The sequence below is a fragment of the Sorex araneus genome, chromosome 2 (assembly GCF_027595985.1).
Source record: "Sorex araneus isolate mSorAra2 chromosome 2, mSorAra2.pri, whole genome shotgun sequence".
NCBI classification, from domain to species: domain Eukaryota; kingdom Metazoa; phylum Chordata; class Mammalia; order Eulipotyphla; family Soricidae; genus Sorex; species Sorex araneus.
In genome coordinates this window covers 310739984-310765039 of record NC_073303.1, presented here as the reverse complement: position 1 = coordinate 310765039, position 25056 = coordinate 310739984, and the positions used below count along the sequence as shown (strand labels likewise).

The 25056-nt window shown below is 37.3% G+C and overlaps 1 protein-coding gene across 1 annotated transcript in view; it reads left to right on the top strand.

Annotated features, from left to right (window-relative positions):
• LOC101558722 (multiple epidermal growth factor-like domains protein 6) overlaps positions 1-7303 on the top strand; it is a 525059-nt gene extending 517756 nt beyond the window's left edge. The window contains exons 18-19 of the mRNA XM_055124801.1: positions 1756-1884; positions 5977-7303. Of these exons, the coding sequence (XP_054980776.1) occupies positions 1756-1884; positions 5977-6128 (281 nt within the window). The 3' untranslated portion in view covers positions 6129-7303. The remainder of the gene's footprint in view (positions 1-1755; positions 1885-5976) is intronic.
• Positions 7304-25056: the final 17753 nt, after the last annotated feature.

Below are 25056 nucleotides of genomic sequence, written 5' to 3'. Positions count from 1 at the left end.
ATTGTATGTTTTCAGGTTTTAGAAAAGGTTGTGTTAGCGGCCACGCGGCTCGGATGTGTCCCACTCCCGAATCCCGGAGCCATGTTAGTTGCTGCTCAGTGTCGCCAGGGCTCCATCTGGAGAAGGTGTTGTGGGTGCACCTCCACCTTCCGGCTCCCCGGTGTTGTTGGCCCCAATTCGGGTCCAGAGCATTTTCCGGGCCACGTTGCTCACCAGAATGCCTGGCCGCTTCTCTGTTGATTGTGGCAAGATGGCGCCGAGGGTGGGTCGAGGGCGTGACTTCCGGCAGCCAGGACCACTTGGAGTTCGGGCTGGTGCCGCCCCACTCCAGTGCCCCCCCGCGGCTCGGATGTGTCCCAGTCCCGAATCCCGGAGCCATGTTAGTTGCTGCTCAGTGTCGCCAGGGCTCCATCTGGAGAAGGTGTTGCAGTAAGAATTTTTAAAGCAATTTAAATTAAACATGTCTGTTCAGGCCCATTGGAAACAATGCCAAACTAAATATTTCTCAAATTCAATGTTCCAAATTAGTCTAGTTTTGTATGATTCCCTTGGTTATGATTGTCTAACAACCACAACAACCACAATTATGATTGTCTGATTATAGGTAATTTCAATTTACATGGATCCAAGTTATTGCCTCCTTTTTTTAATTGAATCATGGTGAGATGCACAGTTACAAAGTTGGTCATGATTTGGTTTCAGTCATACAATGTTCCAACACCAATCCCTTCATCAGTGTACATTTCCCACCACCAATATCCCCAGTTTCACTCCCACCACCCCTTCCTGCCCCCTTGCCAGTCTGCTTCTATGGCAGACACTTTCCTTCTTTCTCTCAGTTGTTCAAAAGAATCTATAGGGACAGAGAGAAAGGTAAGGTATTTGTTTGCTTGTGGCTGATCCAAGTATGAATCCCCAGCATCACACGTGGTCCCCTGAGCACCTTCATAATTGATGCTCAGCACGGAGCAAGGAATATATTCTGAGTACCATTAATTGTGGCCAAAATGGAAAGAAAAAGAAAAAGAAAATAAATAATAAATAGGATCTGTATTTTAATCCAATGCCTTATCCTTATATGTCACTAAATCTTTACATATGATCTCTTTCCCATTCCTATCCATTCATGCATTTAGTGATTCAATATAGTAATGTAGACACTTTTTGTAGCTGTTACTGTTAAATTCTGAGATTATAGTACGTCCTTACCCTCTGCTATGGAAAAGTAATATTCTAATAAAAATATTAAGAGTAATACATTTGACTAAAAAGATGTGGTATCTTTCATTAAACTCTTTTTCTTTAAAAATGTATCTTGAAAGGGGTACAAACCAGTGTCTAAGTAAATAAGTTATAACCAAGTTAAAAATCAATGTGTAAATGAGCTCCTCCCTGGGAATTCCAAAATTTCTTCTCTTCTGATCAACAAGTGTCATTTTATCAACCCACATAGCTATTTAAAATTCAAACTTGTGGGGCTGGGGCAATAGAACAGCGGGTAGAGCAATTGCCTTGCATGCGGCCGACCCGGGTTCGATTCCCAGCATCCCATATGGTCCCCTGAGCACCGGCAGGAGTGATTCCTGAGTGCAGAGCCAGGGGTCAGCCCTGAGTATCGCTGGGTGTGACCCAAAAGATAAAAAAATAATAAATAAATAGAATTCAAACTTGAGGAAATTACATCTTTAACTTCAATTTAGGTGCACAAGTGAAAGTGTTAAAGGATAATTTTTCAACATTTCTCTTTCCTTGAAGAGTGTTTACCTGGAATGTTTGGAGTCAATTGCCATCAACGATGTGACTGTGAAGGGGGAAGTCTCTGCCACCCAGCAACAGGAAACTGTCTCTGTCCACCTGGGAGAACTGGAGCTAGATGCAGTGTTGGTATGAACCAAAGCGCCTCATGACATGCCCCTGACTCATGAATTATGTTGAAATAAGCAGACATGTTTATACTAAATACATCACACCGTTAAAGAATTTGGCCCACTATTTCTTGTCAGTTTTCTTAGTATGAACAACCAGGATAGTTCTTACATGAAACCTCCACCAGCACAAGTGACAAACAGCACCTTGAAAATTACATCAGGGAGGGCTGAAGAAACAGTACAGTGAGTACAATTGCCTTGTATGAGGCCAAATCCAGGTTGAATTACACATGGTATATTGTAAATATTCAATGAGTACAAGTAGCTTGTGGTTACACTATCTGATCACATTCCGTCATCACAGAAAGTTATATTCCATCATTGCAGAAAGCTATGTTCTTTTTTTCAGCAACACTGACTAAACCAAGATGCTTATGGCCAGAATAGAAATTAAGGGTTCATTTTGCCTACTAAAAACTAAGTCTCATATCATGTAGTCTCTTTCTATTTATAGGTAAAGTGACATGGGACGGTGGTTCATATGCATTGATATTAGATGTCCAATTTAGATGAATATCTCAAAAGCCTTTTTTTCTTGAGCCTTAAGTGATGTCCACAGTTTACCCAGATGTACTTCAGGGTTCTTTATTTTAGTTTTATTTTTCATTAGGGCCAGTTTATTTTTGATATTAACTGTGAGCAGCTGTGTCTATGAAGGCATTATAAAGATAAAAGGCTTCATTTTAATTTGAATTCTGCCAAAGGACCTATTAAACAGCCATAATGTTAATTCATAAAATAATATAGAAGATTTTTATTGAATTATTTTCCCCTCCCCTTGGTAAATTAGCATTAAAACATGTCTTCTTATTTTTTTTTGAGTCTCCATTGAATAAAAAGTTACAAAGCTGTTTATAATCAGGTTCTGGTCATACAATGTCATGACAACATTAGTATGAATAACCAGGATATATATAGTTCTTTCCTCTCCTCTCTCTCAACTCTCTCTCTCCTTTCTCCTCTCTCTCTTTCTGTCTCTCTCCTCTCTCTCCTCTCTTTCTCTTCTCTCTCCTCTCTTTCTCCTATCTCTCTCCTCTCTCTCTGCTCTTTCTTTCCCTCTCTCCCCTCTCTCTTTCTCTCTCTCCTCTCTTTCTCTTCTCTCTCCTCTCTTTCTCCTATCTCTCTCCTCTCTCTCTGCTCTTTCTTTCCCTCTCTCCCCTCTCTCTTTCTCTCTCTCCTCTCTATCTCTCTTTCTCTCTCCTCTCTCTTTCTCTCTCTCTCCCTCCTCCCCCTTTTGGGTCCAGGCCCTGTACCACGTACAGTCTCCTGAGCAACCCCAGGAGTGATCTTTGAGCTCTTTGAGTTAGGAATAACACCTGAACACCACTGGGTGTGTCAACCCTCCTTTAAAAAAAAGGACTTTGCACTACTGTTAGCTCATGCTAGAGATCTATAAACAGAATTAATGGCACAATGATTTGTAAGTATCAGATGTCTCATATTTAAATTTTAGGTATTTTAACAAGGGATGAAGATAGACTACATCTTAGCCTACTTTTATTACTCAAGAGTGAAATAGATATCAAATGCTTCTGCATATTTTAGAAAGGCAAACTAATTCCAATCAAACAAGGCAAATTGTGAGACTACAAAGATGATCTTCAGAATGTTTAACTTTCTAATGCTAATTTCCCCAACACAGAGGGAGTTAGAAACGCATTAGAATGAGTTTGAACTATTTGTCTACTTTTCAGAAAATTTGATCATTTAAAGAAAAGATTCATTTCAGAGTCATATTTTCATTCTTTCCATGCTCACTCTTTTTAAATTTCATGCCCACTAGAATTAATTTTAATACCAGTGTCTTTGTGTGTGTGTGTTTGTGTGTGCGTGTGCATGCGCATGGTGGGGTATGTGTGTGTGTGTTTCAGCTGTTTCAGCCACACTGAGAGGTGCTCAGGGCTTACTCTGTCTCTGCACTCAGGGATGACTCCAGGAGATTCATGGGTGACCGTATGGGTTTTGAAATTGAACCCAGGTCTGTTGCATGTAAGTCATGTGTTCTACCTGCTGTATAATCTTTTCAGTCCTGTATTTGTTATTTTAACCTCCAAATATTTTATTTTTAAATAAAATTACCATTACAAGTACTAATATTTTATTTAATTTATTTTTTAATTTAATTTACATTTTTATTAATTCACCGTGAGGTACAGTAACAAAAATTTCATGTTTGAACTTTGATCATATGGGTATCAAACACCCATCCCTTCACCAGTGCACGTTCTCCACCACCAAAATCCCCAGTAAACCCCCCCTCCCATTCCACACCTCCCCCTGCCTGTGTAGCAGAGAATTTGCAAAATAGTCTTTCTTTACTTTAGTTACCGTCAGTATTTTGAGACCAGTCCTATCACCCCTCATACCTGCTGAAAACACAATGCTAGACAATGTATTTCGTATTATTAGGGATATATTATCCCTAATAATATTAGGGATATAATATCGCTGCAGCAAGTTGCTCGGGTCCGAGATTCGTTTGTGTGTCTCTGGATCGTGGTCCTGTGGGAGCTTAAGTAGACGGCGGCCGGATGCTGCATCATCTCGGAATCTCATTGGGGTTGGGGGAAGGAGAAAGGCCCACTCCTCCCCTGTCCCAAGAGACTTGGGATTTGCTGTCACCGGGACTCATACCTGGAGCTTCTCACTGGCTTCTAAAAAATGGCAGCCGCTGGCAGGTGGAGGGATGACACTGCCCGGTGGAGCGGCCCAGTGGAGAAGGCCTATTGCAAAGTTCTGGGCCATCTCTGCTGCAAGTTGCTCCGGTCTGATATTCTTTTGTGTGTCCTAGTTTCTTTATATTTGTATTGATAACTTTAGAAGTTTCAGTTTCCTTCTTTCCTCTTCCTTATGCTGGGCTCTCTTCCACGGAAGGCTTGAAATCTCTGGTTGAATAAAGCAGAATGAGGAGTTGAGCACCAAATGAGAATTCAGAAACCCATCTCTGCAATTTACCCATCATAAACATTTGAGAAAATCTCTCAAGTAGTACCGAGTCCAGTTTTTTTTCTCTCTAAAACCAGGGAGAGCTTATATCACTGCCTTGCTTACCTCACGTGTTTGTTAGAACCAATTGAAAGACTGTTCTAAGAATTCTCTTTATAAATTCTGTGAAAGTAGTTGACTTTTATTATTAAACAATCAGAATTTCTGCTCCTTAAATTTAGGAAAGTTGTTAAACGTTTCAGACTTCCCTGATGAGTTTGGCAATATTAAAATTTTCTAATCCACTGATCATGCTGGTTTTTTTTTTCCATAAACTCAAAGTTTTTCAGAAACAGGACTTGTTGATTCTTTGCTAATTCACTACCACCATCAGTCTATGACCAAACACAAGCAGGGGGATAATATCTCAGAGATGCAAATCGATCAAAATTCACATTCTTAGCTGAATAAAAATTTACGTGTTTTTATAGTTAGCATTTTTTTCTATGTCCACACCCCTGTGTCTTCTTTTCTTTACTGGTTGAAATCACAGTTAAAATTCAATTTTGCCAAAGTAACTTTCCCTTAGTATGATTTTACAGGATTTCATAGAGGTAGGTACAAAAGGAATCTAGTCCTTTGATGTTATTTAAAAGGTGAAAGAGTTGAAAGCTATTTCATTTTGAAGCATAAACACAAATAGCCATATTTCAACCCACAAGGACATATTTTATATATTTTGTATTCTGGGTGAGAGTTTCCTTTTCTCTGATTTCTGATTTCAAGAAAACTAATTCATTTTCCCTGTGTCGTCCACAATACCGCTGCTATAAGTTTAATAGAATAATCAAACTCTGAGAGGACACATTAAAAATAGAAGTTCCTGTCCTGCCTTCTGCTCTTCAAATTTTAACTTCCATGACACTCCCCAACTTCCTCCTGTTTTCCATTAATACACTTTATTGTATAATATCCTAACATGGCAAAAAGCTACCCTACGGTTAACCAGATGTTTCACCAATCTGTCATTATATATTTTGAATTCCACACAACTGTAGTCAAACGGGTGTGTGTGGTAGAGAATCAGATTTGAATTGCTTTCATTTGTATTTTTCCTTTACAGAATGCCAGTTTGGTCGTTATGGACCTGGCTGTGTCCTGCAGTGCCAGTGTGAACACGGAGCACCGTGTGACCCTGTCACCGGCAGCTGCATTTGTTCCGGTCAGAGGATGGGCCCAACCTGTGAGGAAAATGGTTTGGATTATCTTCAGTAACCAAATGCTAACAGCTTTTCCATGGGTGAAGAGAATTTTACCCAGGTTCAACCACTTTTCATCAACTGAACTTTAACAGAGAAATGTACTTACTCAACTTTCCGAAATTCAGTCTTGCCTGTTCTGAGGTGAAAAACAACAGGACATTTCAACTTTATGGCCTCCAAGTTTAAGTTCCTCATGCTACTCTACCCCTCTTAACTTCCTTCTGCTGAGGAACATAACCAAGAGAGAGAGTGTTTTTTCAAGATCCCAACTGCATTAACATTTTGGACTAATAAATGAACCTTTCTTTATTATGCACAGACGGTATTTAAATTTGGACTTAGCACTGCTTTTCAGCTCATGTTGGACTGCACTGAAATATTCACACCTATTCACTGAAGACCTCAGTGGCCATTAAGTAGCTGGATCCTCTTTTAAAATGTCTAGAATTTCTTCTCTTTATTCTCAGTATCCTGCTTCACAGCTAAGTCTGCTTCAGATTCTTAATGTATTACATTTCAAACATGACTTTTGGTGTGGTAAACTATTAAGGCTTTATCCACATAATGATCAGGGTGAAAGTCTGACAGGTTCATTGACAATATATCATCAGAAGTTTTTGTGGTGGTCAGCACATAGGGAAAAAGGGAATAGAAGCAATCAAGGTAAACACGCTTTTCTGGGAAAGATGAATTTCCTTAGAGTAGAGCCTGGTTGGAATTCCTATTTCAATGGGTAATTTTGACACAAATTGTTTATAATTTAAGCCACCTCTAATAGCCATTTGTAAAGACAAGCCCAATGCGAAGTCTAAGAAAGATATAGCAATAAATATCATTGTATTTGTGTTCTCAAATGTTTCTAAATATTTAAAATTTAACACTAATGGTTATTTCACATTAGAAATAAATAATTTTCTTGATAAAAATACTATTATTCATAATATGCATGTAGTTGGATTAAAATAAACAATATTAAGTTTGTGACTTATACATTAAAATCTGAAAAGCTTCAGGGTAAAAACTAATTTTGGATAAAATTGACTAATGAATTTAATGTAAACACTTGGTGTAAAACTTTTGGTATAATCCATTCAATATAGTTTCTGATCTTCACTTAACATGTATTTTTACACATCTCGGGACAAATTATCAGAGATACAGTGTACTAGAAATAAGGAGCCAAATGTAATTAAATTATATAAGTAGCACTGCGCTGCACTGTTGCACTGTCTTCTTGTTGGTCATTGATTTGCTCAAGCGGGCACCAGTAACATCTCCATTGTGAGACTTGTTGTTACTGTTTTTGGCATATCGAATACTCCACGGGTAGCTTACCAGGCTCTGCCGTGCAGGCTGGATACTCTCAGTAGCTTACCAGGCTTTCCAAAAGGGACGGAGGCATTTAACCCGGGTAGGCCGCATTAAATAATGTCCTATAAGATTATTAAGTTTGACTTTATCATAAGAAATCTATTTGCTTATCTTTTATCTTTTCCCATCTGCAGTACTTAAATTAAAATTGTATGGTCACACTTACATCCATTTTAACTGTTTTTATCAAATAGGTTGAAAACTACACTTTATTCTGAATATTTGCTCACTCTCTTATCTTTTCATTTTTAAACTTCTTTAAACTACTCTCATCTATCTGCTAAAAGAGTAAGATCAATAGAAGTAGCATTCTTTCCTAGACTACTATCCACTGCCAGACTCATTTCGTTTAAGATTATTTTATAAAAATTCTACAAAGAGTTGGGGCTGGAGCGATAGCCCAATGGTAGGGCGTTTGCCTTGCACTCGGCTGATCCGGGTTCAATTCCCTGCCATCCCATATGGTCCCCTGAGCACCACCAGGGGTGATTCCTGAGTTCAGAGCCAGGAGTAACCCTTGTGCATTGCCAGGTGTGACCCAAAAAGCAAAAAAATAAAAGAAAATCTTACAAACAGTAAACAAAGCAAGAAATCAACTGTATCTTCCTTACTAGAGCACATCTCTTATTAAAATAGGCATAAACCTTTAGATTCATTTGGAAAAGATAAAAGTAAAATGCTTTGGTTGAAATTCTTTTGGGTGAATTTCTTATATGTTGCTTAACTTTTTAAAATGTTTTTAATCACCACAGATCTTGGTAAATAGAGGTGGTTACATTATATCTCCTAACATCTCTCTACTCAAACAAATTGTGAGTATCAAGAAATAAAATCATAATTAACTTGTATTTGGACCATCACAGGACCCACTGGAAAGAATTAAATTTTATCTTAATTTTTTTTGGGGGTGGGGGTAGGGAGAGATCCAGCAGTGCTCAGAGAGCCCTAACAGGACTCTGCACTTCGGGCTCTGCAGTCAGGAATTACTCTTACCAGGCTCAGGAGACCACCCGTGCTGAATATGGAACCAGAGTTAACCACGTGCAAGACAAGAACCTGAGCCCCTGTCCTATCTCAGCTAAGACTTGTACCAGTTGACAGGCAAGTAACTGTAGTTCCTTTATTCACAATATATTGATAGGCAATGTTTTATAACAAAAATATAAAAGTTAAGAAAAAATACAAAAATTTTAGAATGTTTTCACTGTACCTTTATTTACATTGATTTACGTGATATCATTTAATTATTATCATTAATAAATTAATATCAATAAATTAATAATTTAATTATGTTAATAGTCAATTTTAACTCATCCCTGATTACATCATTATAGGCAATGACATTTTATTCATGGATTAACATATAATAGATAATATCTTAATGTAATAGATGGAGCATTATTAGAATTTTTCTTCCAATATCATATAACATAAATGTTCATTTTTATAACTTCCATGTCAAAATGTTTAAAATTAAGAAAAATATAAAATTACCCACAGTTTAGCAAAACACTAAAGCATATTTTTAAAATTTTATAGAGGCTTACTTCATGTCAATAATTGTGTCAGGTCAGTGGAGTGTGATTATGCTGCCAAGAAACATTTGCACAAACCTTTAAAGAATTCAACTACTGTTGAAAGTAAACATGATAAAGTTCAATGCCAAATTAGAATCATAGATATTGGGTAAAAATGCTTTTGATTACTCCTTTTTCCTCCTTATTTGCCTCTATATCTTTCTTTTGATTATAGAAGTGCTGACCCTCAAGTAAATTCATTTACCCATATATCCCTTTACAAAGTGTCTATGCAGTGATGTCTCAGGCTCTTTCATTTGAAATACAAGATCAGAGTTGAGATTGTTATGCTTCTCTGTTACAGCTCAAGTTTAAAGAAAAATGAGCAGATGTGTGGAAGTGTGTAAACTAATTTGGAGTTTCAGCCTAACATGCCTGGGATATACCATTTCAGTTTAACACCTTTCTTCCTACCCATTCTAACTTATACATTCCTTTATTGAGTTTTCCAGATGAGACAGCTATTTGACACAGGTTAAATTATTTTTAGAGAGCTTGGAAATCATTCCGAGAGTTAATGGCAAGAATGGCATTTCCTTTGTTAGAAACAGTAAAGAGAATTTGGCTTCTCCTATGCCTCTTTCACCTTAGTTTCTTCAAAATCTGGTAGCAAGAATTTTAAAAAGCCTTTTGATGAAGTGAACAAATAATAGCAACTGTCCATACTCAAAGAGCTATATGTGAAATTCAGTTGAGATACATTTCATGGTCCTATAAAGAAACAAATTTAAAACTTGATCTTTTAAAATAGATTTCAAAGAGATACTAAAGTTTTTGTCACAGAAGTAACCATATCAAACTGATACTCTATTTTTATTTCCCATATTTTAATTTTTTCCTAAATTAAAAGCTCAAAACATAAAGAGCTAAGAAATATATTAAAAACCGAGAGTTTATTTAAAAATAAACTTCCAAATGTTGACATACTCATTCATCTCTAAATATTTTGTGATGATTACATTAATCATTTATGATTTTAGTGGTTTGTTCAAATAAGTCAAAAGTTAAAGAATGGTTAATTCAAATAATAGCATTGTTTCATTACATATCTTTAAAATCATTAAAATTTCTTAATAGTGCTTATAACTAACTTAATGTAAAAAAATGGGATGTAATTTTATTGCTTAGATTTCATGAAAAATAACTAATGGCTAATGAGACAACAGACTTATTTGAATATTTTCCTATTGAATGCTTTTATATATTGACAAATATTGATGTCCTGAAACATAAAACACTTGTTTTTGAATAAAATTCAATACATAAGATTTGGACCAATTTTGTAGTGAGTGTTTAACATATGTTGATATTAATGAAACTTGTGATTTATGATCTAAATGGTCAATTGGTAATGCTTTGAATTGTTGATTGAAAAAATACCTTCATTACTGACACCATTGTCTAAAAATACAATTTTCTACAGTTTAATACCAAATAAATTCACTGATCATTCAAGTTTATATATTAATTTCCTGCACTACAGATACTGGTACAAACCAAGTCCCTACCCTCATACTTTTCTAGAGTAGTAGATAGACAGCAAATAGCAAAAGCAGGAAAATTTTAAAAACAGGCACATGCACTTCTCGATTATATGTAATGCCAATGCTCATGTTTGCTGCTGAGATGTAGTCCCTCATATGCCACTCTCATCTCCCCACTTGAGCTGTGTACTTCCATACTTCCCTAATTTAATGCTAAGATGTGTACTTTGGGTTTTTCTACTCTGGAGAAGCCTGTGTGCTCTTGAGTACATATCTTACCTTCCTTTATCTCCCAATCAATTTGTTATACTTTAATTTTTTTCATATTCTTAGTTTTTCTCTGAGAACAGTAATTAACCAATTATTTTATAGGTAGTCTCTTCCAATATTTATTTTCATGACTCTATTAGTACATCTGTATTAATGCACAGTTTAAAAAACCAAATGTATTCCCTCTAACCTTAAATATCCAAATAGCAGATTTTACTTTGAATGCCAATACAGAAATCATGTTTTTATTGATTCATTAAAATATGATTTTACATTTAAATACATTGCAAAATATTTTGTAATGTGGAAGGGAAGTCCATTTTGAAATCTTTGTTGTAGCCGAAAAATGGGGATTAAGGTAGTGGAAATATAGAAAAATACTTAATATTTGTCCTTTTTGGACATCTTTCAGATTCTTTTAGGCATTAGAACTAAATGCTTCCTTTTGGTCCAGATAGTGCTTCCTGATGGTTAATGAGGGGGTTCAGACAAATTTAATAGTCAGATTTCTTTGATAACTCACATCAAAAAAAAAGTGTTGCTCTTTTGGTGGAATTTTAAAAGAAGATTAGATTCAATTTTTATTTTATTTAATGGATTGTGGTAAAATACGAGTAATCTAACCATTGGGAGGGATGCACCAAAACATTGTTCAGGTGCCAAGTTTGCACTTTAGATTGAAGTAGGTGGAGCTGTTGGTCCTCTGGTGCTGCCCCTGTGAACTTAGCCATTTTTAATGCACTTCAGTTCAATGGCCTTAAATACATGTAGTAAAGTTGCATACCTGTGATATAGTCACCAAACATTATATCTTCTAACAAAGCAATAATTCTTAAAGCCTATTGAGTAGTGTGTAGGATCCTCAGTACTTCTTATATATTCACTACACTTCTGAATGTTTTCATATTCTTTTAATGCTTTATTAGAAAGTATGCTCTATAAATTTCTTCCTGTTTGCTACATATATCACTATTTTTGGAAATAATGCAACTTTTACATATAAATAGAATTATAATGTACTTTTCCACAGTTGGTAGTTTATCAATTTCACTAGATTTCTAAATATGCTAAAAGGTTATCAACAAACTCAATGTGCTCTATTATATATTAATTCAGCTTGTAATTTTTTTTGGATAATTCTCAAAGATTGCCCAGATTTTTTATGCTTTCCAGAAATGCATACACTCTAGATTCCACTCTGGTATTCAAGAAGTCACAGTACCAAGATTATAAAATAAAGGTTTATAAGCCCTTAAAGCCCTTACAGGCTGCTTCCCAGTAAGTATTCTATGGAATGATAAACTGCTAACAGCATTTGGTGAAGGAGATAGGATGAAGAAGGAAGAGACATGCAATCATAATAGAGATCTCCAGTATTAAATAGAAGTAAGTTGTATGTTTTATATAATATTTGGTGAGTCTAATATAATTTGTGAATAATGAAAAAGAAATCACAGTATGCAAAGAATTCAACTGTTTCCTGGAATTCTTTTGCTAGGGAAAATTCAAAAAACTAATGTCCCAACAAAAACCTTTTATAAAATATGTTGGCAAATGTATGTGTGAGTCCTTCTCATACATCCTTGGTCTAGATATACTGATTGCACATTTCTATGCTGCTCCTAGTAGTTATCTGAGAAAATTCTAGAAAAGGCCTATATTACTTTATCATTTCCCATGTAATCTCCTTGAGCCAGTATTTCTCAAAATAGAGCTTTGACAAAGCAAAGAAAAATAATGCAGTTCTATAAAATAACCGCTCTGTCTTTATTGTCTAACTAGTATGAGATATTTTGCAATTTAAAAAACATTATAGGTGCAGGAATATGTAAATAAATTCTATCCTTTTAAAATTGAATATTATAAAAATTTATACGGGGGAATTCATATTATAAAATAAAGAACCAATGATTTTCTCACATCTGGGCATTATATAACAGTTTTACATACAATAGTTTTAATTTCTCATGCGTAGCCTTTTGGACCCGGCTGTGGAGCGAGCACGATGGAGGGGCCCGAGGGAGCGCCCTCGGACCCCAAGCAGCCCACTGAACTAATTCCGGCATGGGACCAGAGACCCCACGGCGCGCTGAAGCAGTGGGACCCGGGCATCCCCCAATTCTTTTAACCTGTCTCTCTCTCAACTCCTCCCTCCTGAGCACAGCGCAGGGGCCGCGGTTTTCCTGAGCTCAAAAGGGAGACGCCGAGCCTCTCTCTAGGTTTCTCCATCTTATGAGCACCATAAAAGGGTAAAAGTTTGTAGTGATGTTATTTCTGGTTGTACTTTCCCTGGACTTTATACAGAAACCCAAAACCGCGCGGCCACTGCCGCGGCCGCGCGACTTAATGTCATCTTAGTATGAGCAATATGTAATGGTTCCTTTCTAATGGGGCGGACTTTTGTGGGAGATCCTAATAGTAAGTCTGTTGCTGAAATATTGAAGGCAATCAAAGTGGTAGCCATCTCACTAGACTGAACTAAGCTATATCCCCACGCCGGTTGAGAAGAAATTTTCTTCTTTCTCGGGAAGAAACGTGGTGTGTCATCAACTACAGTGTGATGTCCATTAAGCAAGCAGACCTGGTGGCGTGGGAATGGGATATAAGGGGAAAAATTATGTACAAGGAACAGCGGGACGCTGGTGGAATCTCGAGCCGGAGCCGATACCAGCGCAAGACCTTCGGGTCCAGAGACTGCTTGGAGACACTCTACTAGTCTATCAACTAAGCCAGAGCCCCACGCCTGCTGATGACGGGAAATAACCATCCTTTTCGGTTTTTTTCCCTTGTCAGGCAGCGTGGCGATTACTAAAACAGGCGTGAACTCGGTGGCGCGGGGCAAGGGGGAAAAAGAAAAACTATGTAACAAACAGCGGGACTTAATATCTCTATATTCTTAGCAATGGAGAACTATCAAATGCCTCCTTGGCAATAGGACTGCTTTTCTTTTTTGGGGGAAACCCCAACAACGGTAGTGAGTTGTGTATCGAAACATGGAATGTAATCGAAATAAGGCGTAAACGAAGTGAAACATATCATGTGCAAGGGTTGGGACTGGGGAGGTGGGAGGGGGCGGCAGGTATACTGGGGGGGGGTGGTGATGGAAGATGGGCACTGGTGAAGTGAAGGGTGTTTGAGAATTGTATAACCGACATAATCCTGAGAACTATGTAACCCTCCACATGGTGATTCAATAAAATTAAAAAAAAAATAATTTCTCATGCGTATATTTAAATATATTAAACTTACAAAGAGAATGTTTATTAGCTTGCAGTAATTAATATAATTCCTCTTTGAAATAATGGAACAGTTATATAGCTACAATGTGGTTGAAATGTTTGGATTTTTATTAATTCTAGTTATTATGATCCATGTATGATTCACTAATGATCTTTATATTCATGATTTTTTGTTAAATAGTGTTTGTGGAGTAAAGAATATGATATATTTGGAATCACAGAAGTGCAAAAGAGCAAAAGATCTTAAAGTCCTTCTGGTAGGTTTCTTTTTTTTGTAAATCGATAAGGAATTCAAGATTCAGTGAATTAGTTTGCACAATAAATGAATTACACAATTAAGACTTTATTGCTATATCTTTCATCTTTCACTTTGATGAAGCTTTTCCTTTCTGAGGCACCATTTCTGAGAAAATGTTTGGCTACAAGTATCAATAAATTTTGCTGTCTAGAAATACCTTCAAATTATTTTAGCTATTGCTGAATACATCATCTAAAATTTCAATCTGATTATTTATTAGATAGCCACACTATGTACCAGAGCAGTAATATTAAATACAGATAAAATGAACTGAAGCCATTGGGAAGTCCATGGTCCTGTCTATTTAAACTGACTTCAAATAAAATTAATATGCATTTTAAACATTTTATATCTTTGATATATATTACTCAAAGTTTGTAACATACTATTTAGTGACATTAAAAAACTTAACTCCCTATGATTATCATTTTTTGTAAGAATCATGGCACAATTCTTATGTTTGCCCTACATTCATATTAATTCTTTAAATATATTTCTTATATAAATACCAAACAAATTTGTGAGTTTCATTATTGGATAATAGTGCATTATTATTAGTTGCTTCATTGAAGCTATGAGAAAAAGTTGTACTAACTGCTGTTTTCATTTGTTTGACAGAAATTAGGATCCAAATCCTAAAGATATCAAGGAATCTATTCCTTATGAACTGTCAGATTTATAGTACATTGTACTGACTCAACAAAAACATATTCAAGGATATTTAAAATTATCAAATGTAAATGATCTAAATACACATATATGCCTAAAGCAGTGCTATCAAATAAACAGGAGGCAGAACATGTGCATATAATGGTATTCAAGAAAGAGTATGATTTATTAGAATAATTAGTTTGGTTGATATGAGAATCAACCAAATCAATCATAATACATAAGCAGCAATCAGTAATATACTGGAAAACTATGACTATTTTAGCTAAAAAAAATCTTAGACATGAATATTAGAACCTTGCATTTAATAGCATAAGTTAGACAAATTTACCTTTCTGAGATATATCGCCAATGTTTTTTATTGCTTGAATATTTAAATATTTGCTTTGTCGTACCCCTTAAGCATTGAACATCATTTTTTAAAGATAAAATTTTTTTTCAGGTTTTTGGCCACACCTGGATGTGCTCAAGGCTTGTTCCTGGCTCTATGCATAGGGACGGCTCCTGGCACTGGGGAAGATAATGGTGCCTGGGCTGGAACCCGGCTCGGCTGCATGCAAGCCGATCATCTTACCCACTCTACTACCTCTCCAGCCCCAAGTGAAAATTCATTACGATCACGTGTTTAGAGAAAAGCTAACCAAATGTGAATTTAAAGAAAATTTTTTCAGATCAACCAAAGTAACGGCATTCTTTTCCAGATTTTTGCAATCTTGTTTGGAGGTTCTGAAGAACAGCCTCTCTCTATTCTGAGAAGGTGGCCCTCTCTGAACAAGCATCGGGAGGGAATCAGGTGGAGGAAGGGAACACTAGCCAGCCAGATCAGCCAAATCAACCTTGCCATCGACGGGGTGACAGACTTTGAAAGCAGATCGCTCGCTCTCACATCCATCTTTTCTAAGTTTTTGGCACAGCATTGTGTAGTTTAAGAATTGTTTCTCCAAGGACTATTTGTGACTTGTTGACCAGTACTTTTAATAATACAAAAATAGGAAATTGTATTTCAATCTATTAAAGTATAATTTTATAAACAAAAGCAATTAGAATAAAATTACTATTCAAATTTGAATAATGTACGTTTCTTTTTTAGACAATGTGCATTTTATGAATATGGTTCTTGTCTCAAAAAGTTTTGTTACATATTTTCCAGTAGTATACATGTAATATGCTTGAATTTTGGAATATGGTGTTTAAATTTGAGAAGTTAATAGATATCTACAAGTGGTGAAATAAACAAATCACTATTCAGTTTGACAGTGTCAATCTAAGGAGCAGTATGTTTTTTTCCACCCTAATCCTTGAATGTAATTGTAACAAATTAATATTTTTAGAGGTTTCTTTTATTGTCCAAGTTCCTGGTCTATTCTGGTATTTATGAACATTTATCTTTCATATATTATGTTGCCTCCTCGATGGCCTCATCTTGGTGAGGGGGTGGCAATGGTACCAACTGGCAAAGAGCAAACCAACATGCCACCTGCACAGTGGAGCCTGACAAGCTACCTGAGGTGTATTTGGTGTACCAAAAACAGTAGCAAATATAGGCCTCATTTCTCTGACCCTGGAAGTGCACCCAATATGGCAGCGTTGAACAGGATGAACAAGGAGAGACTGCTAAAATCTCAAGGCCGAACTACACTGCCAAAACAAAGAACTAAAATGACTTCTGCACTTTTTTCTAAAAATTTTTATTAGTGAATCACCATGAGATACAATTACAGACTTACAAACTTTTGTGCTTGCATTTCAGTTATACAGTGGTGCCCATCCCTCCACCAGTGCTCATTTTCTACCACCAATGGTCCCAGTATCCCACCAACCACCCCCACCCTATCCTCCCCCACCCCACCCCACCCCACCTCTGTGGCAGGGCATTCCCTTTTGCCCTCTCTCTCCTTTTGGGTGTTGTGGTTTGCAGTAGAGGTATTAAGTGACCATCATGTTCGGTCTATAGTCCATGTTTAATGCACGTACGCTGGCATCAGAAGCATCCATTGAGGACCTGATGGTGCAAGAGCAGAAGATCAAGTACAACATCATTGGATTGACTGAGACAACAAGGCATCAATCACATCATGCTGTCTTTGACGCTGGAGAAGAACTGTTCCTCAGAACATGTGACAGTAGAGGCTTTGGTGGTGTCGGTGTCTTCATCAACATTAACTTGGCCATGAGCATTGATTCGTTCTAGTGCCTAAAATCCGAATCGGATGCTTATGTTTGAATAGATGTGGCTCATTGCCAACAGTTTCTATCTTTGTCGTCTACACACCAACATCCAACTATGAAGAAGAAATTGAGAAGTTCTATATAGGGCTGGAGAAGGTCTATAAAGAAGACCACACATTCTACAAAGTCATTGTCGGTGATTTTAACGCCAAGATAGGACCAAGAAGATCACCTGAAGAACTCCACATCAGGTCCCACAGCCTAGAATGGAATGAATAGGGAGAGAGACTGTCTTGAGTTCATTATGTCAACCAAGACCATCCATGGTAATTCGCAGTTCCAGAAGGCCTAATCTAAACGTTGGACATGGGAGTTTTCTGGTGGACAGTTCCACAATGAAATAGATCGCATCATATTCAATTGACGGTTTTGCCCGACCCATGTTGCTGTTGCTCAAAATTCCAAACACGATTAAACCACCGTCTCCTTCATGCTAAATTCTACTTCACGGAGTGGGGAGAAAGGACTGCAAAGTTTAAGAAGAGAACTCCCAAAACGAACACCAACTGAGAGCTCTTTGACACTATTGCCACTATTGCGGCAATATGGGAAGATGCCGTCATTGACAACATCGACAAGGAATACAATCAACTGGTTCAGCACCTCCATGATTGTGCGAGGAACGCTGAGAGAGAAAAAGCCACAAAAAGATGCTTGTACATAATTATCTCTTTATAAGGAAATACTTTTAAAAATTACTGAATCACTGTAACATAGTTACAAGCTTTCATGTTTGGGTTATAATCACACAATGATCAAACACCCATCCCTCCGCCAGTGCACATTCCCCACCACCAATATCCCCAGTATCCCCCCCGCCTTTCCTACCCTCCCCCAGCCTCTATGGCAAACAATATTCCCCATACACTCTCTCTACTTTTGGGCATTATGATTTGCAATACAGATACTGAGAGGTTATCATGTTTGGTGCATTATCTACTTTCAACACACATCTCCCATCCTGACCAATTTATCCAGCCATCATTTTCTTAGTGATCTCTTCTCTATTCCAGCTGCCTTCTCCCTTCTGCTCATGAGGCAGGCTTCCAGCTATAGAGCAATCTTCCTGACTATTGTATATACTGTCCTTTGGTGTCAGCCTCATGTTATGTTGTTTTATGCTACACAAATGCATGCAGTCTTTCTATGTCTGTCCCTCTCTTTCTGACTTAGCAAGATACTCTCCATGTCTATCCATTTATAAGCAAATTTCATGACTTCATCTCTCCTAACAGCTGCATAGTATTCCATTGTGTAGAAGTACCAAAGTTTCTTTAACCAGTCATCTGTTCTAGAGCACTTGGGTTGTTTCCAGATTTGGGCTATTGTGAAGAGTGCTACAATGAACATATGGGTACAGATGTCATTTCTGTCATTTCTACTGTGTTTTTTTTTTTTGCATCTTCAGGATATATTCCCAGAAGTGGTACTGTGGGGTTATATGGAAACTCATTTTCTAGTTTATAAAGAACTGTCCATAGTGTTTTGCAGAAAGGCTGGACTAGTGGGCATCCCCACCAACAGTGAAAGAGCATCCCTTTTTCCCCCCGCATCCATGCCGGCACTGGTTGTTTTTGTTCTTTTGAATGTGTGCCAGTCACTGTGGTGTGAGATGATATCTCATTGTTGTTTTGATTTGCATCTCCCTGATGACTAGCGACATGGAGCATTTTTCATGTGTCTATTGGCCATTTGTATTTCTTTTTTGAGGAAACTTTTGTTCATTTCTTCTCCCCAGTTTTTGATGGGTTGGAGGTTTCTCCCTTGAACAATTCTACTAGTGTCTTGTATATCCTGGATATTAATCCCTTATCAGATGGGTACTGGGTAAATTTTCTTTCCCATTCTGTGGGCTCTTTCTGTGTTTTGGTCACTGTTTCTTTTGAGGTGCAGAAGCTTCTTAGTCTGATGTAGTCCCATTTGTTTATGTTTCCTTCCACTTGCTTGGTCAGTGTTGTTTCATCCTTAAAGATGCTTTTGACTTCAATGTCATGGAGAGTTCTGCCTACATTTTCCTCTATGTACCTTATAGATATTGAGATCTGATATTGTATTGTCTGACATAATATCATGTCAGATATTGAGGTCTTTAATCCACTTTGATCTGACTTTTGTGCCTGGCATTAAACAGAGGTCAGAGTTCATGTTTTTGCAGGTAGCTATCCAGTTTTCCCAGCACCACTTGTTGAAGAGGGCTTTCCTTGTTGCACTTCACATTTCTTGCTCTTTTGTCAACTTCAAACTGTACTACAAAGCTGTAGTAGGGACCCTCTGCGTCTAAAGACTTTGATTCCAGAGACCTAACACTTTCGGGCATCCAGCGCAGCTTCTAATAACAATGCACTGGGACTGCGAACTGGGCTATGCAATTTCTGGTAGAATTTCCCTGGACTTTATACAGAAATCCAAAATCGCTCGGACTTAACATCTATTATTGTCAGCTATGTGAAACGGTTCCTTTTGAACAGGTCTGACTTGGGGGGGAAACTCCAAATAATAACAGTAAGTTTTTGTTGAAATATTGAAGGTTATTAATGTAGCAGCCACCTCTCTGGACTGTGAACTAAGCAAAAGCCCCACGCCGGCCGTTGCGGCATGGCGTACACCATACTATGAGGCTCAGGATGGGGGATGAGGGTGAAAAAAAAAGGGAAAAGGAAAAAGGAAAAAAAAAAGAAGAAGAGTTATGTACTTGTAGCAGTGGGGCTCCATATCTCTTCATTCCCAGCAATGGAAAACTAATTATCAAATGCTTCCTTGGTAGTAGGTCTGTCTCTCTTGGGTGGAAACTCCAACAACTAGAGTGAGTTGTGTGTTGAAATATGGAATGTAATCAAGGTAAAGAGAAAATGAAGTGAAATTCATTAGTTATACAGTAGCGGGTAGGGGGTGGGGCGGGGGGTATACTGGGGTTTTTGGTGGTGGAATATGGGCACTGGTGAAGAGATGGGTGTTTGAATATTGTATAACTGAGACATAAACCTGAGAACTTTGTAACTTTCCACATGGTGATTTAATAAAAAGTTAAAAAAAAATAAAAGCTGCAGTAATTAACACAGCATGGTATTGAGCTAGAAACAGACCTGCAGACCAACGGAACAGAATTGAATATTCTGTCACAGATCCCCAAATATATGACCATTTGATCTTTGAGAAAATACTTCTTAAACACGAAATTATTTAATGTATATTAATATTATACTTTTATCATCCAGCAAAATAAAATTATTCAATTGGTGCACCTTATAAAATACCAAATGTTTTTTATCAATCTAAATGTTTGTTTTTGAGTTGTAATAGTAATTATTTAATTGATAAGTTGCATTTATCAAGGTCTTAATATGTACCAGGCACCATAATAAACATTTTTCAAAGATCTTACTAGGCTTCATAATAACTACTTTGTAAATTAAGGTTCAGATTAAATTTTTAAATTTTGGAGTTGAGAAAATCAAAGAACTTATTAATATCACATGACTCCTAGGCTCTGTTATATTTAAGTTGCCTAATACTGAAGAAAAAAACACTTACTTTCAAAATATACCATATACTGCTGAGGGATTTGAGGTGGTATGGTGTTGGAACATTAGTGTATTCAACTCTATCATTAACAGTATTGTAAATTATGAAACCAACATTTTTAAATTAATTTAAAAATAAAATTTTACCACCATAAGATGAAAATCTATAGTCATATTTTAGAAAATAATCAAATATTCTTAAACAAAAATTAGGGTAGGTCTACAATTAAGATGATGATTAAGACATGGGTTTAGTTATATTTCAAAAAACGTTATTTTGGTGAATTAAAAATATTTGTGCTTTTTTAAAAGCTTTATTTTACATAAGCAATGATTAAACAAAATATATGTCTTTGTGACGGTACCTTTGAACAAAGATCAAACTTATTTTATTTCTGCCATGTTTTCTCTTAATTCCAAATAGACTCTTCAAACTCAGAATGAAAAGTAATTTTAAAAAATCCTTGGTTATCATAATACTAGCCAGGTATTAGATTACTTTGTTAATCTAATGCTTTGGGTCATGTCTCCATAACATTTTCAGGTAATTTTGGCAGTGCCTACACTTACCTTCAGACTTAGATTATAGATACTCTGACTTGAGAGAGGCAGATGCTTTAATTACTCAATATATAGAAGGAAATATTCCATTTCACAGGATTCATTGAACTGGAGATTATATTTCTCAATGATTTATTTATTTATTTGCTTTTCGGGTAACACCTGGCGATACTCAGGGGTTACTCCTGGATCTGCACTCAGGAATCACTCCTGGCGGTGTTCAGGGGACCATATAGGATGCTGGGAATCGAACCCAGGTCAGCCACGTGCAAGGCAAATGCCCTACCCACTGTGCTATTGTTTCAGCCCCTCTCAATTAAATATTTTTGATAATGGCTCTTTGATTGCAGCAATAAAACTCATATTTTACTATCCCCTTCAATATACATTTTGACATCCATCCCACCAATCAATCCAATTCAATCAAATCAATTCCTACATCAATCCAACCAATTCAGAGAACTTATTCTACCTTTCACTGCACTAAATCTTCATACTAGTGTCTCTGCTTGAGACACTATATTCTTTGCATGCAAGAACCTCAAAAGTTCACTCAGAGTCTGACCTAATCCTAATTGTCCATTGAAGAATATAAAGAAACTTTCTTTTCAATCTTCTATAGCACAGAATATGACATATAATAGGAGGGAAAGAGTGATTTATAGAATTGCCAACTGCATTAAAAATGAATTAAGGACTGATCTATCTGTCTGGAGCCCTCTTCTCCCTTACAAATTTCAGAGGTCTTTGTTTAAATTTCAAATACCCATTCCACTTGGGACTGTTATTGGCTTGGATCAGCAATAACCAAATGAACATATGTGGACAGTGGATGCCAAATAATGCAATTTTATTGAAATATGCATGTGGTTTTTTTTGTTGGCAGGAGAGTAGACATTTATTCCACCATATATACTTACTTCAAAAAATGCAGCATAAGGAAAAAAAAATCCCATCTGCCAGGTAAAATAGCTATAATGTGGAGAAATAAGGTTTTTAATGAATCCATTGAGAGTAGCTTGAGTTATTTTTTAATGTGAGAGCAAATAAACTCTTGAACAGAGCTGTATAGCCATGTAGTATTCTTTAAATTTATAGCTAGGCCAAATATAAATCCTGGTTTTAGCTAAATTAGAATATTCCTAAAAGAAACAAAGATTAGCCAAAGCAAATGGGACATGATCGCAGTCAAAAATTTGGTTCAAAGTGTAAAGAATTTAGAATTCCATCTTCAGTTCAAGCATATAAATATTTCACTATAGATTCGTTAATACTCACTGCACAACTTGACTGCATTTATTTTTAGTGTATGTCCACAATAACAAATGATGTTCTTACTTAATTCAATCTGCAGAAGTGTGTGATGAGGGCAGACACTTGTTTCCTTTCCTTTACTGCCTGGCATGTTCTGTCTCCACTTTAATACACCCATTTTGATATCTTCCCCCTTACTATTAATAGGCTTATTTGACATATGATTCATTCATAGGATGATAATGTTTAAAAGACAGATCCTCTATGTTGATCTTATTCAATTTTATTCAATCAAAAATGTTTCAGGAAAAGGACTGGAGAAATAGTAAGATGCTTACTTTTTGTGTGGCCTGCTCTGATTCAATCCCTGCCACTGCATGCTCTCCCCAGCTCTACCTGAGGTCATCTCTGAATCCAGAGCTAGAAATAACCCTAGTACTTCTGTGTATGACTCCAAAAACCAGCCCCCAAAATTAGCCTTTCAGAAAAGTAATAACAGATTCTGTCCTTATTATACATTAATATATACATTTCAAAGTATAATTATGAATCTGTAAAACTTTCTCAGATAAAATATTTGAAGATATATTAAATAAACCGTGCCTAATTTTAGGAACAGGAAACTATAGCCTATATCCTAATTATATTCCCAGGATGTTGTTGAACCAAAAAAAAAATACTTCACTGTATCACTGTATAACTGTCATCCCGTAGATCATCGATTTTCTCAAGTGGGCACCAGTAACATCTCCATTCATCCTATCCCTGAGATTTTTAGCACTCTCTTTACTCATTTTTCCCAGCGGTGCCGCATTGAAGGCTCTTTCAGGGTACAGAGAATGAGACCCATCATTGTCATTGTATTTGACATATCGAATACACCATGGAGAGCTTGCCAGGCTCTGCTGGGTGGGCAGGATGCTCTCAGTACCTTGCCAGGTTCTCTGAGAGAGAGAACTAGGCTATAAGAGGTTGCATTCGTGGCTGCGTGCTTCCAGGAGCCTTGTTCTATAGTCTCTGGATCTTGGCCTTTGTGGAATTACATGGTGCCAGGGGAAGTTTGTGGGTGTGACTGCCAAGCTACTGGAAAATGGGGGTCAGGGTGGAGGAGGCCCAGTCCCGATCCGATCAGGCTTGGAGATCTCAGCCCCCGGTCCCACACACCTAGGTTCCTCTGCCAGTTCCTTCATGCATAAGACTTGTCCAAACTTGTGGAGAGTGGCCTTGGGTATGGCTGTGGCTGGTTTCCAGAGGTCTTCAGCTGCTGGGGCTCTGCTCGAGGCGGAGAGGGAAACTCAACCTGCCCCACTCTGAGGGGCCCTGGTGAAGACAGCCAGGCGTGGGGGTAAGAGCCATTGATTAAGCTGATTGAATTGGGCATGAACTCTACATTACTGGGATTGTAGTTCATCTTGTTTCTTTTTCAAAGACTTTGTAAAAGCCTCAGTTAATATATTTGCATTTTCTATGAAGACATGAAATTCAAATTTTATGTTTACATTTGAGATTATTCCCAAGAAACCAAATTTGCCCTATTTAATGTTAAAAAAAACAAAGGGCCAGAGGGACCAGAGCAATAGTATAGTGGGGAAGGTACTTCCCTTGTACATGTTACACATGATGACTTGATCCCTAGTACCCCAGAGAGTCCCCTGAGCAGAGCCAGGAATAAGCCCTGAGCACCGCTAGGTATGGCATCAAAACCAAAACCAGGAAGATAAATAAAGCCACACAGGGCCCTGGGAGATGGCATCGTGACAGAGAATTCCTGCCTTGTGAGCGTGAGGCCAAGAGTGAGAGCATCAATGGAAAGTCCAGGCACAGTCCCCGGGGCCCAGAGAGCATGACAACCAGAAAGCTAAAGTAGATGACCCCCAACATTGCCTGAGCTGGGTGTGTCACCCTTTCCCAGCCTTCATCCAACAGCAATGGCAAGACAGGAAGAGGAGGAACACAACTTAACAAGCAGAAGGCCCCGCGCCTCACCCATCTTTCTGTGATAAATGCATCCTCGCTCTCTTGAGAATAGCTTCCAAAGGCCTGGGCTGGCCTTTGCAAAGCAGCTGCACCTGGGCATCAGCCTCCTAGATAAGCGGCTCTCTACAAATTCCTTTCTTCATAAAACTCCTGCAGCAGGCAGGCTGTCATTGGAAATGTTTTTTTTTCTGACCAAAGACCAACAAACTTAAGTAATCAATAAGCTCAAAGATAAGCAAGGTACAATGCTTGAAATATGTAAGTAGAATTGTACTACATAGTAAAATTGGACTACATAAAATAATTATTATTTGTTGTATGTATAAAGCCTTCATTCTCTACACATGCTCTCTAGTGCAGAACACTGATATCTAAATTAAAAATCAGAATAAGAGAAGTGACAATGATACATTGTTCTTTAATTTTTGGTAGCTTCTAGATAGCACCAAGGGCCCTGGACCCCTCCCTTCAATTTTCAGCCAATTCGGCCA